This window comes from Melanerpes formicivorus, unplaced genomic scaffold (assembly GCF_026170545.1).
Source record: "Melanerpes formicivorus ecotype bairdi unplaced genomic scaffold, bMelFor1.0.p_v2 SCAF_15, whole genome shotgun sequence".
Classification (NCBI taxonomy): Eukaryota; Metazoa; Chordata; class Aves; order Piciformes; family Picidae; genus Melanerpes; species Melanerpes formicivorus.
This window is the reverse complement of record NW_027142367.1, coordinates 19,541,766-19,563,765: the sequence shown is the minus strand read 5'-3', so window position 1 is coordinate 19,563,765 and position 22,000 is coordinate 19,541,766. Positions and strand designations below refer to the sequence as shown.

Genomic DNA, 22,000 nt, shown 5'->3' with positions numbered 1-22,000 from the left:
GTATGTCAGACACAGGAAATAAGCTCCCCTTGATTATTTGCAAAACACATTTGATCAACAGAGTGTCAGAAATGCCAGGTCTAAAAAAAAACCAAGACAAAACAACTGCTTTTTTAGGGGGCCTAATTCCCACCAAAAGCACAGATGCTTCCTTTTTAAATCATTTCATATCAGAGCACGTTCAGACAAAATTCTGCTGCTTGTTTAACAGTCCCGCTCTGCACTTTGCAGTGGCACTGCAAATTCCCCAGTGTCTTCTGCTTCCAGAGACTAAAGCAGAGGCAGGAGAGCATTTAACGGGGCTCCAAGTGGACTGTGCCGCTGGCACGGGGGTGAGGCCATGAAACAAGCTGCTGGGCTCTGTCAGGCTTCAGCCAAGAGCAACGAGCGCGCTGGCTGGGAAGCCTCCAGCCCCACTCGACGGTAACGGACCCGGGACGGACAGGATGAAGGACCTCCCGGTCCCGCCCTCGCTGCTCCGCTAGGCCTCGCTGCTGGCGGGGGGGGAGTAAGGGATCCCGGCCGCCAGCTCTCCCGGAGCAGAACTACATTTCCCAGCACCCTTTCCCGCCGGCCACCTCCCCTTCCTCGCTGGGCGGGGCGCACGCCCGTGGCTGGAGCGGCGTTGCCCTGCAGGCTCCGGCAGCCCCCGGGCAGCGCAGGCCACTTTGGCGCGCCTCCGTCGGTGGCGGGGGCAGCAGCTCCGCGCCTGCCCTTCGCAGCGGCGGCCGGGCTGGGCGCTGCGCGAAAGGGCTGGGCGCCATGGCTGATCAGGGAGAGCCCTCGGCAGCTCCGGCCGCGGCCCTTGCGGGCTCGCCGGCACAGACGCAGTGCCCGGGCGGCTCTCCGAGCGCGGGGGAGGGCGCGGCGGCTGTGGCGCGGCTGCCGCTGGGCGGCTCTGCCGGGGCGGCGGGAATGTCGCTGCCGCGGCTGGAGAAGCCCATTAAGCAGGCCTTCTACAACACCGGGGCGCTGCTCTTCGCGGGGCTGTGCTGTGGGGCCGCCGTCCTGGTGTACTTCATCCTGGAGGCCTTTCTTCGGCCTCTGCTCTGGGCTGTGCTCTGCGGCACCTTCCTGCACCCCTTCAAGAGCTCCCTGACGGCGCTGGGCCGCCGCTGGCTTGGCCGCCTGCAGCGCTCTCGCACTCCCGTCCTGCTGGCCGCCTTCCTCCTCCCTATCTGCTTCGCCAACTACGGGGTGGAGGCGCTGGGCGAGCAGGTGCTGCGGCGGCGGCGGCTCCTGCTGCTCCTGGGCGCGGGGGGACCGCTGCTCTACGGGATCTACTGCCTCGGAAGCTCCCTAGGCGTGCAGGTGCTGCTGGCCCAAGCTGCCCGCCTCATCTGCCAGGGGCTGGACTACTTCAGCAGCCAGTGGGTGAGTAGGCGTCAGGGGGCGGCCGGCTTTCCCCGGGGGGCTGCTTCTCCGTCCCCGCGTTGGAGTTGCGCGGCGCGGCGGGGCGGGCTGGGCTGTGGCCCTCGCCGCTCGCCCGTGGCCGCCCACCTGCCCGGAGCGGGCGGCTGGCTGCGCACTTGTTGCGCGGCGGCGGGGGACGGCAGCTGTTTGCGGACGCCGCCGGTTAAAATCGTGAGGCCCCCGTTTGAAGTCTCCCTTGCCTACTGTGTTTGGTTTTCTTCTCTTCATTTTCTCTCCCCCACCCTTTTACGCTGAAGGACGCAGAAGTTATCGCAGCCCAGGGGTTAGTGCTCGGGGAGCGCAGCAGCGCCGGGCGGGGAGCCGGGGCAAGGCATTAGCAGTCCCAGCACCGCGGTGGTGTAGGGCAAACCAAGCTTTGGCCATGAAACTGCGTCTGAAGTATCACAAAATCAACCAGTTCAGAAAAGACCTCAGAGATCATCAAGTTCAACCTATTACCTAACATCCCCCGAGCTGTAACCCGTGGCGTGGGGAGGTGTTCCGTGGGCGCAGCAGAAGCAGAGACGCTTTCTTTGTCAGTATTTCGTGTCTGTAGTTTAGTCATGCCCCAGTTTTGAAATGCTGTTAAGTCAGAGGTAATTCAAGTGAGGTCCCGGGCAAACATCAGCTCAGTTAAGCTTTAGAGTATGTTGTTGTGAAATAGCGATTCAGCGACTTGGGAGGGGAAGGCTCCTTCGGGCTCGTTTCTCAGTGTACGGGTTTTTATTCTTTGTTTTCTTAAAGTGTCAAATCGTGCAAACTCGGTTTGAAGGGTAAAAAGTAAAGCTGTTTAACTTAAAAAGTTTGCTTACATAATACGATTTCTGGGAGACCGCTTCTCCCCGCCTTGTCTTCAGGAGGTGTTCCAGTTAAAACCTCTGGCATCGCTACTTTTCACTTTGTTAGTTACAATTGAAACGGAGACAATGCTGTGGCTCTGAGGTAAATGGATATGTGAAACCACAGGAGATCAGTATCACAGTACGTTAGAGGCTGGAAGGGAACCTCAAGAGATCATTTGGTCCAACCCCCCTGCCAAAGTAGGATCACTTAGGGTAGTCCACACAGGAAGGCATTCAGGTGGGGTTGGAAAGTCTCCAGAGAAGGAGACTCCACAACCTCTCTGGGCAGCCTGCTCCAGTGTGCTGTCACCCTCACTGTAAAGAAGCTTCTTCTCATGTTGAGGTGAAATCTGTGTTCAATCTTGAACCTGTTGTTTCTTGTCTTACTACTGTGCACCACCAAAAAGAGCTTGGCCCCCTCCACTTGGCACCCACCCCTCAGATATTTATACACATTGATGAGATCCCCTCTCAGTCGTCTCAAGACTGAACAGCCCTACGGATCTCAGTCTCTTCTCACAGGGGAGATGCTCAAGTCCCCTAATCATCCTCGTGGCTCTCTGTTGGATTCTCTCCATCAGGTCTCTTGTCTTTCTTGAGCTGGGGAGTCCAAAAGGAAGCTGATAGATGAGTGGCACACTCTCGTTTCTTAGGGTCAAACACTTTTTTTTTCAGGCTGCTCCTCTCTATTTAAATAAACAAAACAGTCTCTAGGGTGGAAAATTACACACAGAGTTTAATGGGTTTATAGGGGGAGGTCAAACTGAAGAACCACCTAAAACTAAGCTGCTTATGTGGAGAAGAATCTGTCTGAAAAAAAATCACAAGCTCATCCAGGCTTCTGCTTTCGGACTGCACGTGGTCTTTGGATGCTGGCTTTATTCCTCTGGTGAAGCCAGGGTGTGCTGGTCCTTGGGAGGGGTGTACCAGAACCAAAAAAGTGATGGTTTTCTCAGTGGAGACTTTTTGAGTTGTTTCTAGGGTGACTAGGATGGGTAGGAGAATGTTTTATCTGTTGAAGGAGATTTTCTTGGCTTTCTATGCTGCGGTGTTGCCATATGCTGGAAGACGCAAGGGGAGATACTTCTGTGGTTGTTTTGCTCCTAGAAATATAATTAAGACTGAGTAGATTAGAGGCAATCTCTCTCCCTTTGTGAAAAGAGGCAAGGGAAAACCATCTTTACTTTCAGCTGAATTGTGGAAGAGTGTAGGCATGTCTTGGTAGTGATGGGAAGTTGTTATCAGCCATATGATTTACTTCCTAAGCATAAGACCTCCCTTTGCATTGGCTTGCCTGTTTCACTGAAGCAGGTAGGAAATGTTTGCTGCTGGATGTGGAGTTGCTGGGGCAACTTTCCAAGGAAAACTCTTGTTCTGACAGCATTGTGACTGGTGAGGAGCTGTACTTGCTTATCCCACTTCTGACACACACTTCAGTAGCACTGTTGCCAATATTTGTCTTATCTCTATGAGTCCATTTAGCAGTAAATGATTTAGATTACAAGATCCTGGGTTTCTTTCTGGATCATTTATTGACTTGGGTAGCTTGTGCTGGCTGGGTGCATGTTGAAGTTGGTGTGCAGAATGAACTTTCTGCTTTCAGTAGCTGTGAGCTGTTAAATGAACTATTACAGGACAGATTCTTTAGAGATTAACTCCTTGATGAAGGAAAAAAGGGGAGTGACCTATGTAAATAAAGAGTTCTGCTCTTCAGTGTAATGCAGTATAAATGTCAGCAGGTGAGTACTAGGAGTTTGTTCTGGAGTGATGATGCCAAAGCTGACAGGGTATGTTGGATTTCTCAAACTCTCTCAGCTGTAACTGAGAGCAGCGTTCCAGCAACACTGGTGATACACTCGTGGTGATAAATCCCAGCCTTTCCAACACTGAAATTGATCAAAACACTCTACCAGATGTTTGAGCTTAACATAAAATATGCATCTTTCTGTGGTGTGATTTTTGCTCCCAGTTGGCAATTTAAAGAGAACTGAAACCCTTTGGACTGGCCTAGATTTAGAATAGAATAGAATAAACCAGGTTGGAAGAGACCTTGAAGATCGTGTCCAGCCTATCAGCCAGTCCAACACCACCTAATCAACTAACCCATGGCACCAAGCACCCCAGCAAGTCTCCTCCTGAACACCTCCAGGGATGGTGACTCCACCACCTCCCCAGGCAGCCCATTCCAATGGGCAATCACTCTCACTGTGTAGAACTTCTTCCTAACATGCAACCTAAACCTCCCCTGGCACAGCCTGAGCCTGCAGCGTTTTCAAGCTCAAGTTCGTTATCTTTGAGTTCTTAATTAGAATCCTGCTTTGTGATCTGTCTGCTGAGTGGAGTTCTAGGAGGCAGTTAGAAGCAGCAAATGGCCACATCTGCCCCCTGGTACACTGCCATGGACATTTTCCTGTGTCCTCAGTGGTGTTGGTTAATGATTCGATGGAATTGTGTCACAAGTCATGTAAAGGCATGGCTGGTTTGTGGACCAGCACTGCTGAGGAACAGCTGCTTTTGTTGTACTTCTTCCTGGCTGGCTGTGGATTAAAACTGCCTCCGTCTCTTCAGACTAGAACACAGAGCTGGCAGGCTGCTGTGTGATGGGATGAGTGGTGCTTCACTGGCTCTGCCCGGCTGGTGCTGCCACTGCTTCCTTGAAGTTCTCACCTCTTGGGAATAGTTCCAGAGTAACTATTTGGCCTCAGGTGCAAAACTGTCTTCCTTCAAAGCTTGAGTCCAGCACAGTGTATACCCCCTTCACTTTAGAACCATCCTGAAGGCAGACCAAAAGCATGTCTAGCCTGCCTTCACTCTCGGCACAAGCTTTACATTTCTCTTACATGGACGAAGGAGATAAAAACCTCCTGTGATTGATTCATGGCTCTGAAGCTCTTAAAGATTTGTAACCTGACTTAGTTCTCTCAATATGAACGTTAGGGCTATGTGCATCTGTGTGTACAGTCACATAAAAACACATCTCTGTTGTGCTGATGTCTGTATGCATACCTCTGTCTCTTTCTCTTGCAGATATGGACATTGGTAGCTGGCTACCTGCTGATGGTCTCATTCAAGTGGAATGTCAGCACTGAGCGTTACCTAAAAGCGGTGTCTGTCCCTGTCTGGATTATGCTGCTCTTTCACTTAGGTGAGTAACAAGAAGTTGTGACTCTAATGCACCTACTGGGGTTCTCTCATCTTGCAGACAGAGCCAGCTGTTTGCTTCGCTGCCAGGTGTAAAACCTGGCAACTGTTGAATGCCATCCTGTTGGCCTCTGCCCAGCCTGGCAAGGTCACTCTGCAGAGCCCTTTTACCCTCTAACAGATCAACTCCTGATCCCAGCTTGGTGTCATCTGCAAATTAACTGATGACTGACTCCATCCCCTCATCCAGATCATCAGTAAAGATATTGAACAGGTTTGGGCCCAGCACTGCTCCCTGGGGCACACCACTGGTGCCTGGCTGCCAGCTGGCTGTGGCACCATTCACCACCACTCTCTGGGCTCAGCCTCCAGCCAGTTCCTAACCCAGCTCAGAGAGCTGCTGTCCCAGCCAGGGGCTGACAGCTTGGCCAGGAGCTTGCTGTGGGGGATGGTGGCAAAGGCCTTGCTGCAGTCCAGGCAGACTCCATCCCCAGCCTGCCCCACATCCCCCAGGCATCACCTGGTTGGTGATCAGGTTGGTGATCTAATAGTATTAGCTTTATTTTGCATGCTTCATGTAACATTATCAGATTGTATTATTGTATCAGAGTTGTGGTGGAAGAATGCTGTGAATAATCAAGTACTCTCCTGACAGAAGGTTTCACAGCATGCTTCAGGACTTGCTTTGCTGTAGCAGCAGGTTTCAAGGGTTGCTCTGACCATGCACGGACGCTCCTGAGATTTTAAGTGACAGATGAGCAGCTTTGCATTTGCTTATGTTTTGACAGTCTTGTGTTTGCTGGGAGTGCTACCTAAAATGCCAAAGCCCAAGAAGGCTCAGCTTGATGCCATGCTGTGGAGGTCTAACATAAGTACAGGGTTTGGGGACGGGGTGGGGGGGTGGAACTGAACTTCCTGCCGTGGGTTAACGCCCATTCTGAAAACAAAGCAGGGGGAGGGCTTGTGGGTGCTTTGACCTCCCTGCAGGGTGTCTTCCCCCTGGGAAGCTGAGTCTGTTCCACTCCGCCCTCCCTGCCCAGCTAGGGTATAAAAAGCAGGACATTGCAGCTATTAGCTCTCCTTTTGGCTCCTGCCTCTCCTGGATGAGAGCTACTGCAGCTGCCCTCCTGCTCCTCTGCCACGTGGTCAGGCCTGATCCTTCTCCCTGCTGCCTCTGTGCCTCTTCAGAGAGAGACTGGTTTTGTATTCTTCCTCTTTGTCCCCCTCCCATCCATCCTTGTTCCTTGCCCTTGTGAACCTTACCTGGCATTGTTCTATAGATATTGTTTAAAGGAAACTCTTTCCCTCTCTACTTCCAGGCTGACTCCAAATTATTGCTTGGTGGATTTGCTCCCTTCCTTTCTTTTTTTTTTTCCCTCTCTGTTGGGAAGGAGGAGGGGGGAGCAGGGGAGAGATTCTCAGCCTTGCCCCCATCTGAGCTCTTAACTCCCAGTTAAGGCTTAAGCCACCACACTTACCTCTGATAGAGAAAATGGTTTTATTCTGTGTGTATTTTGATGTACTTTTGCCTGGTTTGTAGAGCACAGTTTTTATCAGCATAAAGTCACTGAAGTGAGGAATGGTAGTGACATGGTTTATTCATTGATGAAATGTTAGTCTGTGTTTTCTACCTTGCAGTTGAAGACTTGTTTGTGTTATGACACTGCTTAGTCTCTGCCCAAGCGGTTCTTGGTGTGGTGCCTCTCTTGGTTTTGTTAAATGTGAAGTTTATTAGTGGCATAATTTCTCTTGTGAAAACCTCATCCCTGTATCTTTTAGCTTCTGTGGCAGGTTCCTGGAGAATTCCTGTGTTTCTGGTTATAGTTGTTCTGATGACTGTAGGCATGTTGCATGAACAGCACAACGGGAAAGAGTCTTCTGGTAAGGAAAAAGTTCCCATTTCTTGCAGCTGAAAAAACCAGACTGTGTTACTGTAGACTCAGTGTCCATGCAGACTGCAAGGACTTACTGCAGGAGTTTCAGAGGGGTTTGCTCCTGCTGAATTGACCCCTGGTTCTTTCCAGAAAATTACTGCAGTCACTGCTGTTTCAAACAGAATAGAATAGAATAGACCAGGTTGGAAGAGACCTTCAAGATCATCACATCCAACCTATCATCCAACACCACCTAACCAACTAACCCATGGCACCAAGCACCCTGTCAAGTCTCCTCCTGAGCACCTCCAGGGATGGTGACTCCACCACCTCCCCAGGCAGCACATCCCAATGGGCAATCACTCTCTCTGTGTAGAACTTCTTCCTGACATCCAGCCTAAACCTCCCCTGGCGCAGCCTGAGACTATGTCCTCTTGTTCTGGTACTGGCTGCCTGGGAGAAGAGACCAACCTCTGCCTGTCTACAACCTCCCTTCAGGTAGTTGTAGAGAGCAAGAAGGTCTCCCCTGAGCCTCCTCTTCTCCAGGCTGAGCAACCCCAGCTCCCTCAGCCTCTCCTCACAGGGCTGTGTTCCAAACCCCTCACCAACTTTGTTGCCCTTTTCTGGACTCGTTCCAGCAAGTCAACCTCCTTCCTAAACTGAGGGGCCCAGAACTGGACACAGGACTCGAGGTGTGGCCTAACCAGTGCAGTGTACAGGGGCAGAATGACTTCCCTGCTCCTGCTGGCCACACTGTTCCTGATGCAGGCCAGGATGCCCTTGGCCCTCCTGGCTGCCTGGGCACACTGCAGGCTCATGTTCAGACAGCTGTCAACCGGCACCCCCAGGTCCCTCTCTGCCTGGCTGCTCTCAGCCACTCTGACCCCGGCCTGTAGCACTGCCTGGGGCTGTTGTGGCCTATCCAGCTCAATTGCTTAAGTTTACAGAATGCTGTATGTAGATTCAAGCCTAAGGCAAGCCAGGAGAATTGAAATCAGAGGCTAATTGTGGACGTAAGGAGTGGTGTGGGTGTAGTACCTCTTGGAGTATAGAGTATGAGGTAGACTGAGACAACTCCATACAGCAAATTCCTTGCATCCAATCATGTCTTTGTGAAATAATGCTTTTATATAACTATGGCTTGCTAGTAGACCTTGAGGAAAAAGACTTTTGTCTGGTGTGAGTCAGGTCTGCATGAAAGCAGATGTCAGCAGATGTCCTTCCTAGTGCTAGCTGCATGATTGCTTCAGGAAACTTCTCTTGCTGTTCTGGGTTTCTTGAGAGTCATCATAATCTTGTTTAGCAAAATTGATTATCCAGTATAAAGATTTATTACATTAGTCAGGCTAGCAGCAGCTGCAAATGGCCTGGTAGCAGTTCATTAGGAAGGGAAGTGCTAAGCAAATAGCTGGCTTGGTGTCTTGGGGCCGGGTGGATTGTAGTACTAACCTAAGTAGCACTCCTCCTTGTGTGATTGTGTTGACCATGTGTAATGCATAGTAAAACCTGCCAATGTCTGTACAGCTAACCTCTGCTGCCTGGCAGCTTTGGTGAATATCAACCTTCTAAGACTCAAGCTTCTCTTTCTGTACACCCACATTTCACAGGGGCAGAGCTTCCTGGCCAGATGATTTCCATTGCCGCTTCAACAATTGTGATGGCAATCTCGATGGCCGAAGACGAGTCTAACGCTGAGCGTTCCTCCCAGCCCTCAGGTGACTGAACACTCTGTAAGAAACATTTGAATTTGCTCTGAAGGCATGACATTGGAGGGCATTAGGAGCCAACTTCAAAACTGTCTTTATTCCCTTCATCCTGTCAGAAAAAAGAAGTTCATTTCTGCTTGCCTTGTGAAATTCCATGTTGAAATGAGGTCAGTCTGTTTTAAAACTGTTAAGAAAGGAGTAAGGTAAACACTGTCTTGAGATGATTCTGTGTGTGGTTGCCTGTACATTTCAAAGGCCTGACTAGAGGAATTTGTTTCTTTAGAGTGAGGGCATGGGCTTTTTTACTACTCTATATTACTAATGTTGTTTTCCCTAGCCTCCTTTTGATTGGTTGGCAATTACAAGGTAGAACTGTTTCTCTGCACCAGGTGCAGGCAGTCCAGAGTAAGTTTTGTACATGCCTCAGTGACACCCCTCTCCCCCCTGTCACCCCAACCCCTTGCTTCTGTTTTTACCTATGGCATGCTCAGTCTTTCCTGCAGTGAGTTTACTTGATGCTGTAGCTTGAGGAAGGCTGCTTGCACTTGTGCTAGCACAACTGGAGACCTCAAAGAGTTGCAAAGGTGTTTAACAGTCCATCACTGGTTTTGAACCTTACCATAATCTTTCCTGGTAGGACTTTGATGGCATGCAATGCTAGAGAACTAGGCTGTTGTGGAGATAGAATAGAATAGCATTAACCAGGTTGGAAGAGAACCTGTGAAATCATCTACTCCAGCCTGTCATCCAACACTAAATCAGCTCAACGATGGCACCAAGGGCCTCAGCCAGTCTCTTCCTAAACACCTCCAGGGATGGGGACTCCACCACCTCCCTGGGCAGCACATCCCAATGGCCAATCAGACTTTCTTAGAAGAGTGAGATCTCTGGAAATAGAAAGGACTTGTGCAGTTCCTGTGAGCAGACAAACCAGGCGATTCAAATTGACAGGATATGGACTTCCAAAACTTGAATTGGAAATCAGAAGTCTCTTGGGAGTCATCTGCTTCAAGACAATGTTACTACCTTTCATAGTTTCATAGTTTCATAGTTTCATAGTTTCATTCAGGGTTGGAAGGGACCACAAGGATCATCTAGTTCCAACCCCCCTGCCATGGGCAGGGACACCCCACACTAGATCAGCCTGGCCAGAGCCTCAGCCAGCCTGCTCTTAAACACCCCCAGGGACAGGGCCCCAACCACCTCCCTGGACAACCCATTCCAGGGTTTCACCACTCTCATGGTGAAGAACCTCCTCCTCACATCCAGCCTGAATCTCCCCACCTCCAGCTTCATTCCATTCCCCCTAGTCCTATCACTACCTGAGATCCTGAGAAGTCCTTCCCCAGCCTTCCTGTAGGCCCCCTTCAGATACTGGAAGGCAACAATTAGGTCTCCTCGGAGCCTTCTCTTCTGCAGACTGTACAGCCCCAACTCCTTCAGTCTGTCCTCACAGGAGAGGTGCTCCAGCCCTCTGATCATCCTCGTGGCCCTTCTCTGGACACGTTCCAGCACCTCCACATCCCTCTTGTCATAGGGGCTCCAGAACTGGACACAGTACTCCAGGTGGGGTCTCACCAGGGCTGAGTAGAGGGGGAGGATCACCTCCCTCGCCCCTGGCCACACTTCTCCTGATGCAGCCCAGGATCTGATTGGCTTTGCGGGCTGCAAGTGCACACTGAGAGCTCATGTTGAGCTTTTTGTCCCCCAGCACCCCCAAGTCTCTCTCCTCAGGGCTACCCTCCAGCCAGTCACTGCCCAGCCTGTATTTGTGCCTGGGATTGCCTCGACCCGGATGCAGGACCCTGCACTTGCTCTTATTGAACTTCATGAGGTTGGCTTGTGCCCACCTCTGCAGCCTGTCAAGGTCCCTCTGGATGGATCCCTTCCCTCCAGCTGTCTGCTGCACCACACAGCTTGGTGTCATCAGCAAACTTGCTGAGGGTGCACTCAATGCCACTGTCCATGTCCCCCACAAAGATGTTGAATAAGACAGGTCCCAGGACTGATCCCTGAGGGACTCCACTTGTCACTGGCCTCCACTGGGACATGGAGCCATGGACAGCCACTCTTTGGGTGCGGCCATCAAGCCAGTTCCTTATCCATCTAGTGGTCACCCATCACACCCATGTGTCACCAGTTTGGAGACCAGGATGTGGTGCAGGACAGTGTCGAAGGCTTTGCTCAGCTCCAGGTAAACGACATCAGTTGCTCGCCCCTCAGCTATTAATTTTGTCACCTGCTCATAGAAGGCCACCAGGTTGGTCAGGCAGGATTTGCCCTTGGCAAAGCCATGCTGACTGTTCCCAATCACCTCTTCATTCAATAATGTATGTATAGTGCATGCTTGGAGAGGCATGGCCTTGTAGGTAGGGGACTTCTCAGCTGAAGGGGGGGTGTTTTAGTGTTAGAAAGATATGTTAATGAATGAAGTTCACTCATTAGAGGAGAATTAACCAGGTTGGAAAAGCCCTTCGAGATCATCCAGTCCAGCCCATTGGCTCTCAGCCAATCTTGAGATTTAAGACTTTGGATTTCTTTTAGGAGTGAATGGTGCTTTATAGTTCTCAGTTTCCTGGTTCTTTAACACAAATCTATTCAGTTTCTCATGTCTCTGCAGTGACAGGAGGCCTTTTGAAGATGGTAGTATCTTCTCTTCCCCTCCTCCTGGTTCTTCTTGGCATGTTGTTGAATGATGTGGGAGGACTTAGGGATCCCTGTTACAGCCTGTCAAAAATGATCAGTGGCTTTCTGTCTTGTAGGGCAATCACTACTACAGGAAAAAAAAAAACCCAAACCGTCCCACACCTCACAAAACATAGAACCCAAACAAACAACAACGATTTCATTTGGGACAGTGTGTGAACGCTGATGTGATCCTTTCCATTTCTCTGCTTGCATTTGTTTGTTTCAGGAGCAACAGAAGGTGATCAACCAGCACATGCTTCAGCATCTGTCTCCTCCTCTTCATCCTCTGCTGGGAGCAGACCAAGGCCTGAGATTGGCTCTTTGCTTAGAAAAAAGAAAACTAGTGACATTTACTTCGTGACGCTGGTGTGGGCCATCGTCACTGTCCAGATCTGGCTGAACTTCTGGATTGTGCAGCTGCTGCCAGTGCCTTTTGCAGGTAATGATCCCAATGACTGGAAATATTTGTTAAAGGAGGACTTTGGATAGTCGTAGGCTTTGTGTGAGAGAGAGTAGAAGGAAGGGCCTGATAGGAGTTTTAGCAACAGGTCTTGTAAATGCTTTTAGATTGAGATGAATTGCAGCTTCAGACAGGAGGGTTGCTGGGCACTGTTACTGTGTAGGGGACAGCTCTGTAAAAGTGCTTTGTCTGTGGAGTGTGGTAGCTACCTGGAATAATTTTGTGCCATACCTTACATTACAAGAATACTTAGGCTTTAGAGTACTTTGATTTCCTTCCTCTTCATAGGATAGACTACAATAAACTAGGTTGGAAAAGACCTTTGAGGTCATTGTATCCAACCTGTCCCCCAGCACCATCTGATCAAATAAACCATGGCACCAAGTGCCTCATCCAGTCTCCTAAACACCTCCAGGGATGGGGACTCCACCACCTCCCCAGGCAGCCCATTCCAATGGGCAATCACTCTCTCTATGAAGAATTTCTTCTTAACATCCAGTCTAAACCTCCCCTGGCACAGCTTGAGACTGTGTCCTCTTGTTCTGGTGCTGGCTGCCTGGGAGAAGAGCCCAGCCCCCACCTGGCTCCAACCTCCCTGCAGGGAGTTGCAGAGAGCAAGAAGGTCTCCCCTGTGCCTCCTCTTCTCCAGGCTAAGCAACCCCAGCTCCCTCAGCCTCTCCTCCCAGGGCTGTGCTCCAGACCCCTCCCCAGCTTTGTTGCCCTTCTCTGGACACCTTCAAGTCTCTCAATGTCCTTTCTAAACTGAAGAGCCCAGAACTGGACACAGGACTCAAGGTGTGGCCTAACCAGTGCACACCTTGCACAATGGCTTCCCTGCTCCTGCTGGCCACACTCTTCCTGCTGCAGGCCAGGATGCCCTTGGCCCTCCTGGCCACCTGGGCACCCTGCTGGTTCATGTTCAGGCAGCTGTCAGTCAGCACTTATGGAGCCTTCCTAGTAACAGCCCTGGCTTTTTCCCTCCTGTCTCTTTTAAACCCCATGTAATTATAGCTGTGTGACTGAGTGTAGCACCTGGTGACATCATTTGCAATGAGTGTGCACTCATTTAGAAGGTATTTAAACACTTACTTTAAAGTGGCAGAGCATGAGCATGTCATTCCAGGTCAGCTGTCTTGCTTTGCTGAGTAGCAGTGTGTGTATTTACCTTAAGCTGCATTTAATCAGAGGAACCTTCAGCCTGCAAGATAGCTGCTGGCACTTGCACTGTGTTTTCCCCCCCCCCTGTTTTGTACAGTTGCCATGTGATCTTTAGTAGGAAAGCTGACAGCTGTGTTTCTTTAAGGGCATCAATCCCATATTTGCCACATGGTGGTGCCAGAGGTTGTGTAAACCAAGTGCCAGATGTTGGGAGCTCTCCAGGCAAAAGAATGTAGGCTGTTACCAGTGGCTTACTGAGAGCAGGCTCCTGTACAACTCTGGCAAGTGCCCAGTTCAAAGTTCAAGTTAACCTTCTTGGCTGTGTATTTCATTTCACACAGCTCCAAGAAGCATGGTGTGAATTTGGGAGGACAGAGGAGTTGTTGTGCTGTTGATGTGTGGCAGTAAGTATGTGATCTCCTTTAGCAAACAGGCTTTTATGGTAGCAGCAGCAGCAAAAAGCTTTATTAGAAGTACACTTGAATTTAAGGAGGGGCAACATCCAGTTCTGGAGCCCCTATTACAGGAAGGATCTGGAGGTGTTGGAATGTGTCCAGAGCAGGGCCAGGAGGATGAGCAGAGGGCTGGAGCTGCTCTGCTATGAGGACAGACTGAAGGAGTTGGGGCTGTTCAGTCTGGAGAAGAGAAGGCTCCCAGGTGACCTCATTGTGGCCTTCCAGGATCTGAAGGGGGCTCCAAGAAAGCTGGAGAGGGACTTTTGAGGGTGTCAGGTAATGATAGGACTAGAGGGAGTGGAACAAAACTAGAAGTGGGTAGATTGAGATTGGATGTTAGGAAGAAGCTCTTCCTCACGAGGGTGGTGAGAGCCTGGCACAGCTTAGGGCTGACTATATGTGTAACAGGCTCAGCTGATTAGCTGTGTGGGAGCAGGATCCAGTAGCAGTTCAGGAGGTGCTGCACTGTGGCAGGAAAGGCCATTCAAAATAGAAAACATTAGAAATGGGTAGATTCAGATTGGATGTTAGAAAGAAGTTGTTCACCATGAGGGTGGTGACAGACTGCACAGGCTGCCCAGGGAGGTGGTGGAGGCCTTGTCCCTGCAGGTTTTTAAGGCCAGGCTGGATGTGGCTGTGAGCAACCTGCTGTAGTGTGAATCCCATGGCAGGGGGGTTGGCACTGGATGATCCTTGAGCTCCCTTCCAACCCTAACAATTCTATGATTGGTATCTATCTATGTGGCTATAAATATGATTGTCCAGGCACTGCTGGCATTTGCCCACTGTTAGTTTACTCCGTGTGTAGCATTTCAAACACCTAGTCTGATTTCTGGATCTAAATGTGAAGTTCACTCAAGTTAAGTTCTGGTGTAAAAAAATTCAGGGAGAAATTGGGAAATTCATGTGATTGTGTTGCTAACAGTTTCCCTTTGGGGATGCACCATCATTTTCCTGTGTGTCAGTAGGTGGTAGCAGGGCTGCCCTGCCAGACCAGTCTGTTACCATCCTTGGAGTCAATGCATCTGGGGTTGATGTGTTTGTGACTGGTCTGTTTGCAGCAATGCTCTGGCAAAATCAGCTGGAATACAAATCTGTGTGTGTAATGTGAGCTCATTCACTCCTCTGTTCTGATGTTAAATTGGCCAGGGCCTTTGGAGGATGCCTTGCTTTGCTGCTTGTCAGTGAAGAAAAGCTAGGTTATTTGACTGGTGTAACATTGTGTTGAGTAAAAAGAGTGTGTTATGACTGCTAAAAGTCTATGAGCTTCCAATGAAATTTTCACATTGATCATGGGCTTTGCAATTATGTTCTTGATTGGGATGATTTACAAGCTGTCCAGGTGGCCAAGAAGGCCAAGGGCATCCTGGCCTGCATCAAGAATAGTGTGGCCAGCAGGAGCAGGCAAGTCATTGTGCCCCTGTACTCTGCACTGGTTAGGCCACACCTTGAGTCCTGTGTCCAATTCTGGGCCCCTCAGTTTCAGAAGGACATTGAGAGATTTGAACATGTCCAGAGAAGGGCAATGAAGCTGGGGAGAGGCCTTGAACACAAGCCCTGTGAGGGAGAGGCTGAGGGAGCTGGGGTTGTTTAGCCTGCAGAAGAGGAGGCTCAGGGGAGACCTTGCTGTCTACACCTCCCTTGAAGGGAGGTTGTAGCCAGGTAGGGGTTGGTCTCTTCTCCCAGGCAATCAGCACTGGAACAAGAGGACACAGTCTCAAGCTGCACCAGGGGAGGTTTAGGCTGGGGGTGAGGAGAAAGTTCTTCCCAGAGAGTTGTAAGGCATTGGGATGTGCTGCCTGGGGAGTCCCCATCCCTGGAGGCATTCAAGAGGGGAGTGGACATGGCACTTGGTGCCATGGTTTGGTAATCATGAGGAGTTGGGTGAGAGGTTGGACTGGATGATCTCTGAGGTCTTTTCCAACCTGGTTGATTCTGTGATGCTATGATTCTGCACGTGTTAATCAGTGAGGGAGAGCAGTGCCACTGCAAAATGAGAACCATAAGCCTGATGCAGAGGTCTGTGTTTTATTTCATAGCAAGTCAACAGGCATGAGCTTTCACTTTACTGTAATCCTAGACTGTTTTACACTGATGTGTGTCAGGAGCGTTGGAGAGAAGCTCTTTGTGGTAGCAAAGTGCTTCCCTTTTGGGGAAATAAAGTTGTAAATGTTTCTCCTTTGGTCCTGTTTTGAGGAGCAGTGTGGATTGTTCTGAAATGGCATGACCTTCCTCCAGCCAAGACAAAAAGCTCATCTTAAAATAATGCTTTTGAAGTTTAAAGGAGAGATTAATCAGCCTTTCCACTGAAGGTTTGAATCAACACTTTGCAGTAAAGGAAGTTTCACCTGAACACTTGAAGGAAAGGTACAGCTTTGGAATCATAGAATCAATCAGCTTGGAAAAGACCTCAAAGATCATCAAGTCCAACCTGTCACCTAACACCTCATGACTACTAAACCATGGCACCAAGTGCCACGTCCAGTCCCCTCTGGAACACCTCCAGGGATGGGGACTCCACCACCTCCCTGGGCAGCACATCCCAAGGGCCAACAACTCTCTCTGGGAAGAACTTTCTCCTCACCTCCAGCCTAAACCTCCCCTGGCACAGCTTGAGACTGTGTCCTCTAACACTACAGAGTACAAAAACATGAAGAATTGAGGCTGACAATTTGATGTGTAATACACTGTTAAGATCTGAATGTGGCACTTGATATTTAGATAGAATAGAATAGACCAGGTTGGAAGAGGCCTTCAAGATCATGGTGTCCAACTCATCAACCAATCCAACACCACCTAAACAACTAACCCATGGCACCAAGCACCCCAGCAAGTCTCCTCCTGAACACCTCCAGGGATGGGGACTCCACCACCTCCCCAGGCAGCCCATTCCAATGGGCAATCACTCTCTCTGTGTAGAACTTCCTCCTAACCTCCAGCCTGAACCTCCCCTGGTGCAGCCTGAGACTGTGTCCTCTTGTTCTGGTGCTGGCTGCCTGGGAGAAGAGACCAACCTCTGCCTGTCTACAACCTCCCTTCAGGTGGTTGTAGAGAGCAATAAGGTCACCCCTGAGCCTCCTCCTCTCCAGGCTAAGCAACCCCAGCTCCCTCAGCCTCTCCTCACAGGGCTGTGCTCCAAGCCCCTCACCAACTTTGTTGCCCTTCTCAGGACACCTTCCAGCAAGTCAACCTCCTTCCTAAACTGAGGGGCCCAGAACTGGACACAGGACTCGAGGTGTGGCCTAACCAGTGCAGTGTCCAGGGGCAGAATGACCTCCCTGCTCCTGCTGGCCACACTGTTCTTGTCTGTGCATGTGTGAAGTTGGGGTAAATCCACTGTACTGGGACCAGGGAATGACTCCTACGTAGCCCAGGACTTGCACAAGTTTATTAGTGGTGTCATGAGGTAGTGTGCAGACCCTTTTCTTCTGCTGCCATCTAAGTTCCCTGTGGAGAGGCACAGTTGTGAAGCAGTGAAGAGATGAGCACTGAAATTGCTTGAAACATCTGGAAAAGGTTTCTAGTGTAAAAAAAATCATAAGATCATCCTTTTTCTTTCTTTTTCATAGGGCTTTCAGATTGAAGTGGATGTGTTGTCTTGGGGGGCTCCTCTGAAAGCTGTAATGCCTAATTGCTTTCTTGTGGTTGCAGTTTGGGCACTTAAAAAGCTCGTGATCCATTTTGGGGTTGTGAACTTCCTGGCAAGCCGCTGCAGACGCTGGTGGCAACTCGCTGAAGGCTTTGTGACGGAACGCCAGGACGCGCTTGCTCCGCGGCCCATTAGGGGGCTTGGGAGAGTCATGCTGAAGCTTGACAGTAAGGTATTTCTCCTCATTTCCTTAAGCAGCCTGAAAGTTTATTGTGTTCTCTATTCTCTGTATGCTGTGAGGCTCTTACTCTAAAGTAAATGTCTCTTGCTAGTGGGACACGTCTGGCATGTAAAACTGTATCTGTTTTGTGGTGTGGTTTAAGCCGTGTCTCTTCTGTCACTCTTCACACTGAAGTACACATTTAGACTCTGTAAAGCTTGACAGAAGTCACTCTCTTTAAAATGCTGAGTTAGCTTTGAAGATTCCTTGTCTAACCCCAAGTTCTCATGGTTCAGTCACCTTGCCTGATCACAGAGATTTTGAGGTTCACCTTAATGAGTTTTAATCTAAAGGCTGAGATGTTCCTACTTCTGTGAAAACTTCATTTGAAAGGCAACCCATTTTGTTCTGTAAGCAGGGCTTGAACTAGTGCAAGCATGTTTGTTTATACTGAAGTGCAGCTGTTGAGCACAGCAGCATGGCGGTGCAGAAGGGAAGAGATGTGGTATTTGGGAAGTGCCACAAGGCTGCTGTGCTCCCCTCCCTTCTCCTCTACTCAAAATGTGCCCACATTTTCATTGCAGAGTGGGAGAGCTCCATAGAGTTGATGAAGGCATTCAGAACTGTAGGGGTTTACTTGTTTTGTTTGTAATGGCTGTGCTAGTGTGCAAGAGTCTGCTGTCTGTAACTGATTTGAAGTATTCTCTGCCTTAGGAAAAGCTGTTCCCTCAGAGTTGCTCTAGCTGAAGAGCTGAGCCCTGTAAGTGCATCTGTCAGAGCATCTGTGCCTCGACAAACCTGTCTGGTTTAGATCTCTGAATTCCTACAGGAAAAGACCTTAGGCCCAAACCTAATGTGTTAATGTGTGCCAAAAGGTCAACAAACCATTGCAGCGGCTGTGGGGAATGAGGGATGGTTTCACAGAGTTCATGCAGGAAGCAGGAAAAGCCTTTCCAGATACAGCTATGAACAAGACAGAAGGGTTCCCAAATGCAGTGGAAAGAATTAACATGTTAGGATAAAAGCTTAAATTATCCAAGGCTTGTTGTTAAAAGGTCTCATGATGTCTGAAGACATCTTGCTTGCAAAGCACTGTGTGTATTGCATTTCATGAGCTGTCAGCTTTAATACCCTTGTACTGCTGAACTATGTGGGGCAGTGTCTTTCTGATTTCCACTAAGTCTTTTCTCCTGAAAGAAGGTAGGGCTTTTGTTGTCATGTGCAGCAGAGCTTCCTGCTCTGCACCTTCAATGTATTTAAGGTCAGTTCATGTTAATGTGGTTCTTGTCTAAGCCAAAGGATAGTGTTGACACAGCTTCATTTCTCCATCTCCCCTCCCCCCACCTCCTATCTTCTACATGACAGACACTTTCCATCTGTGTTGTGTGTATTAAAGCAATTCAAGCTCTTCTAGCTGCTATAAGAAGGATACTTGATACTCTGCTTGATTCTCTTGTCCTCATATGTGCCTACTCCAATTACAGTTCACCTGGATTTATCCTGGGTGGGCTTCCAATGCTTATCCCAGTGATGCTTGAAGTTCTCCTGGCCATGCTTACTGTCTTCATTGTAGGATCATGGGTGTACCTTACCTCTGAGGATGTGGGGAGTAACACCATAGATTGTTTTGTGGTGACAGGGAGAGGAGAGGAATGACGATTGCATCCTTGTGAGTTTTCTTAGAAGGGATGAATGAGCTGTGTTTGGGTTGGATTACCAAACCTTTTGCCTTCAGTAGGTACTGTTGAGGAGAAAGGAAATCATTCATCACAAACCAGAGAAAGCATAAATTGTTACATCCTGCCTCTCATGTCTCTGTGTGAGAGTCCAAGGTTGAAGGAGAGGTTCTTTTGCAGTTATACTTATTTTAAAACACATGGCATTTATAATCTCTTTTCCTGGGAGGTGAAGCTACCTGCTGCCTTTGGTTGGTTGGGTTTTGTGTGGGGTTTGGTTTGGTTTGGTTTGGGGGGAGGGGGGTGTGATTTGTTTTGGTTATTTGTTTTGGCTTTTGTGTACTGAGTTAATAGAAGAATGAATCTCAGCATCAGGGGTATTTGGGCTCCTAGCTCAGTGCAAGCCATTGACAAGGTCTGTTTCACACCAATACCCAGTGATATTACTTGGTCTTTCAAAAGTAGTGTGCCTGATTCAGAAGTAGGTCTGGTTTGGAGTTAGAGCTGGTGAGGGCAAGGAAGACATCTTACAGTGACATGGCTTTTTTCTCTCCAGTGAAGCTGAGAAGGCTAGTGTAGATTGTCCAGAAAATAACCCTCTATGAGAAATTGAGAGCACTGCTCATGAATGCAAACCTCTGAGCCTTATGGATTATATCTGTTGCTTAAACAAAAGCAGTAAGAGAAGAGCTGCTGCTCTTGCCCACTTCTCATTAATCTTGGAGATGCAGACCAATTTGGACTGAAGAGAAGCTTTGATCAAGAGCAGTAGGTGAGGCTGTGCCTGCGTGTGCAGGCCTCCTTTAAATATGGACTGTGGAAATAGGATGTCCCTACTGTGTCCTTTAGTCTTGGTTGTGCCTCTGCCATTGAGGTGTGAGAGAAATCCTAGGGTAAGGGGTAGGGAGACTTCTGTTGTCATCCAGCCAGTCATCCTAAAACTTGATTTGGTGTCATGCATATTTGTGGTAGCAGCCAAGAACTGATGATTGGTTTCAGTGATTTCTTTATTCATTTTTAAAAGAAGGCTTGTCCTTTGGGCTGGTAGCTTGTGAGGGAGCCCAGCAGCATGAGCAGTTGCTCCACTGCATTCACTAGAGTTGTGTTGGTTTGGGTGTGCTAGCATTTTGCATGCATGGCAGAGCTAAGTGAATTGCAATGACCTTGCCTTTGCTAGGTGCAGCATACTGGGATTACTTATATGAAGAGCTGTAATACATCATTTGGACTTTGAATGAAGTGAAGGTTTGGTGCTTCTGGCACCAGGTTTAGTGTGTAAAAGCAAGCACAGACACTAGGCAGAGTCTCCACTAGTCCATGTGTGGTTCTAGGAGATACTTCCACAGTATCTAATAGTTTTCCAGTGGAATACTGGAGAAGTGTTTGTAACCTTAGTCCTTTTTGAATGACTTGAAGATCACAATGAATCCATAGCCTGTTTTTAAAGGTAGGTTTATTCCATCTGTAGAACTACATAAAGACCCTTATTGGTAAGATAGTAGGCAGGTAGAGCCCCCCCCAGACATTACCTTAAACATCCATTGAACAATTGTTGTTGATTGTGGCATGTAATGTTACTTCCAACTTACTGGACTCAGCATTTTGGCCTCTAGAGGCTGCAGTGATGGGGAAATACCCAAGTTTGGTTTTTCACTTTCACCTAAAATCTCAGCCTCACAGTACAGCTCGAGCCTTTGTTTGATTGGAGTTGCAAAGGGGAGACCTACAGCCATGGGATCTACACATTCACTGCAAGGAGCCTGCTATATAGGAGGTTTTACTAGGCAGGAGGAAAGTTAAAGGCAAAAGTATGTCATGGAATCAGGAAGCAGCTTGACACTTGCTACATTTTATGGGAGATGTAAAATAGAAGCAAATTCTGCAGTGCTAATAGGAGGCTTTTGAAGCTGTGTCAGTGCTTTGCATTGCTGGGACTGATGCATTCCCTGAGCAGTGAGAGCTCGTGGGAGTGGGTGCTTTGTGCCATTTATTTCCATGTCTCTTTGTAAATCTGCTCCTTGCTTCTGCCACAACTTCATGACCATTCTGAGATTATTTCCCACCCCTCCCCAACCCCAGGTTTGAAATGTTGGGCTTGGGTTGTTGGTTTGGTTGGGTTTTTCTCCCCCCATTGGGAGCTGATGCAGTTTCTGGTAACTGGTGAGAGCTGTTGTTGTCGTGCTGTGAACTGATGTCTCGTGGCCAGAATTAAGAGCACAGCCTTACACTGACTGGGCCCTTAAATGGCTGTGCTTGAGCAGTAGGGCTGAAAACTGGGAAGGAAAAACAACCACTGCCAATGGAGAGGCTGGCTGTTGAGAAGTGCAGGATGCCTTCTGCACAGCCCATTGAATGATATGTAATCCATCTGTTTATTGGATCTACGATTTGCTGGTGCATGTATGACAGATTTAATTGCCTGTTTGATGCTGTGCCACTGGGTGCAAGTGTTGGAATATGAATGGTGCTAAGGAAAAAAACCCAGCCAAGCATCCACATAAAGTTTGTGTAGCAGCAGTTGGCATACTAGGAGTGCTTCAAAACACATGGGAAGCTGCCTAAATGGGACTGTTCACGCGACCTGGTGTGAATTCCTGGTGTTGTAACAAAAAGCACCCTTCCTGGGGTACTTCCACCAGTCCTGCTCTGGAATGTTAGCCCTCTGTGACTGCCCAGATTATGAGGAGAGCTCTTTTAATACCAGTCAAGTTGTTTGCCTTTGTTATGTTCCCTCTTTGCTTCAACAAGTGCATGCCAGAGGTACAGTCTGGATTCCTG

The 22,000-nt window shown here is 49.0% G+C and overlaps 1 protein-coding gene across 3 annotated transcripts in view; it reads left to right on the top strand.

The window, feature by feature from the left end:
- The first annotated feature begins 660 nt into the window (after positions 1–660).
- TMEM245 (transmembrane protein 245) overlaps positions 661–22,000 on the top strand; it is a 63,457-nt gene continuing 42,117 nt past the window's right edge. For 2 of the 3 annotated variants that reach the window (XM_068147747.1, XM_068147745.1), the window contains exons 1-6: positions 661–1,374; positions 5,283–5,400; positions 7,176–7,277; positions 8,878–8,985; positions 11,891–12,103; positions 17,389–17,558. In XM_068147747.1, the coding sequence (XP_068003848.1) occupies positions 763–1,374; positions 5,283–5,400; positions 7,176–7,277; positions 8,878–8,985; positions 11,891–12,103; positions 17,389–17,558 (1,323 nt within the window). In that variant the 5' untranslated portion in view covers positions 661–762. The remainder of the gene's footprint in view (positions 1,375–5,282; positions 5,401–7,175; positions 7,278–8,877; positions 8,986–11,890; positions 12,104–17,388; positions 17,559–22,000) is intronic. The other variant, XM_068147746.1, reaches the window with a different exon arrangement.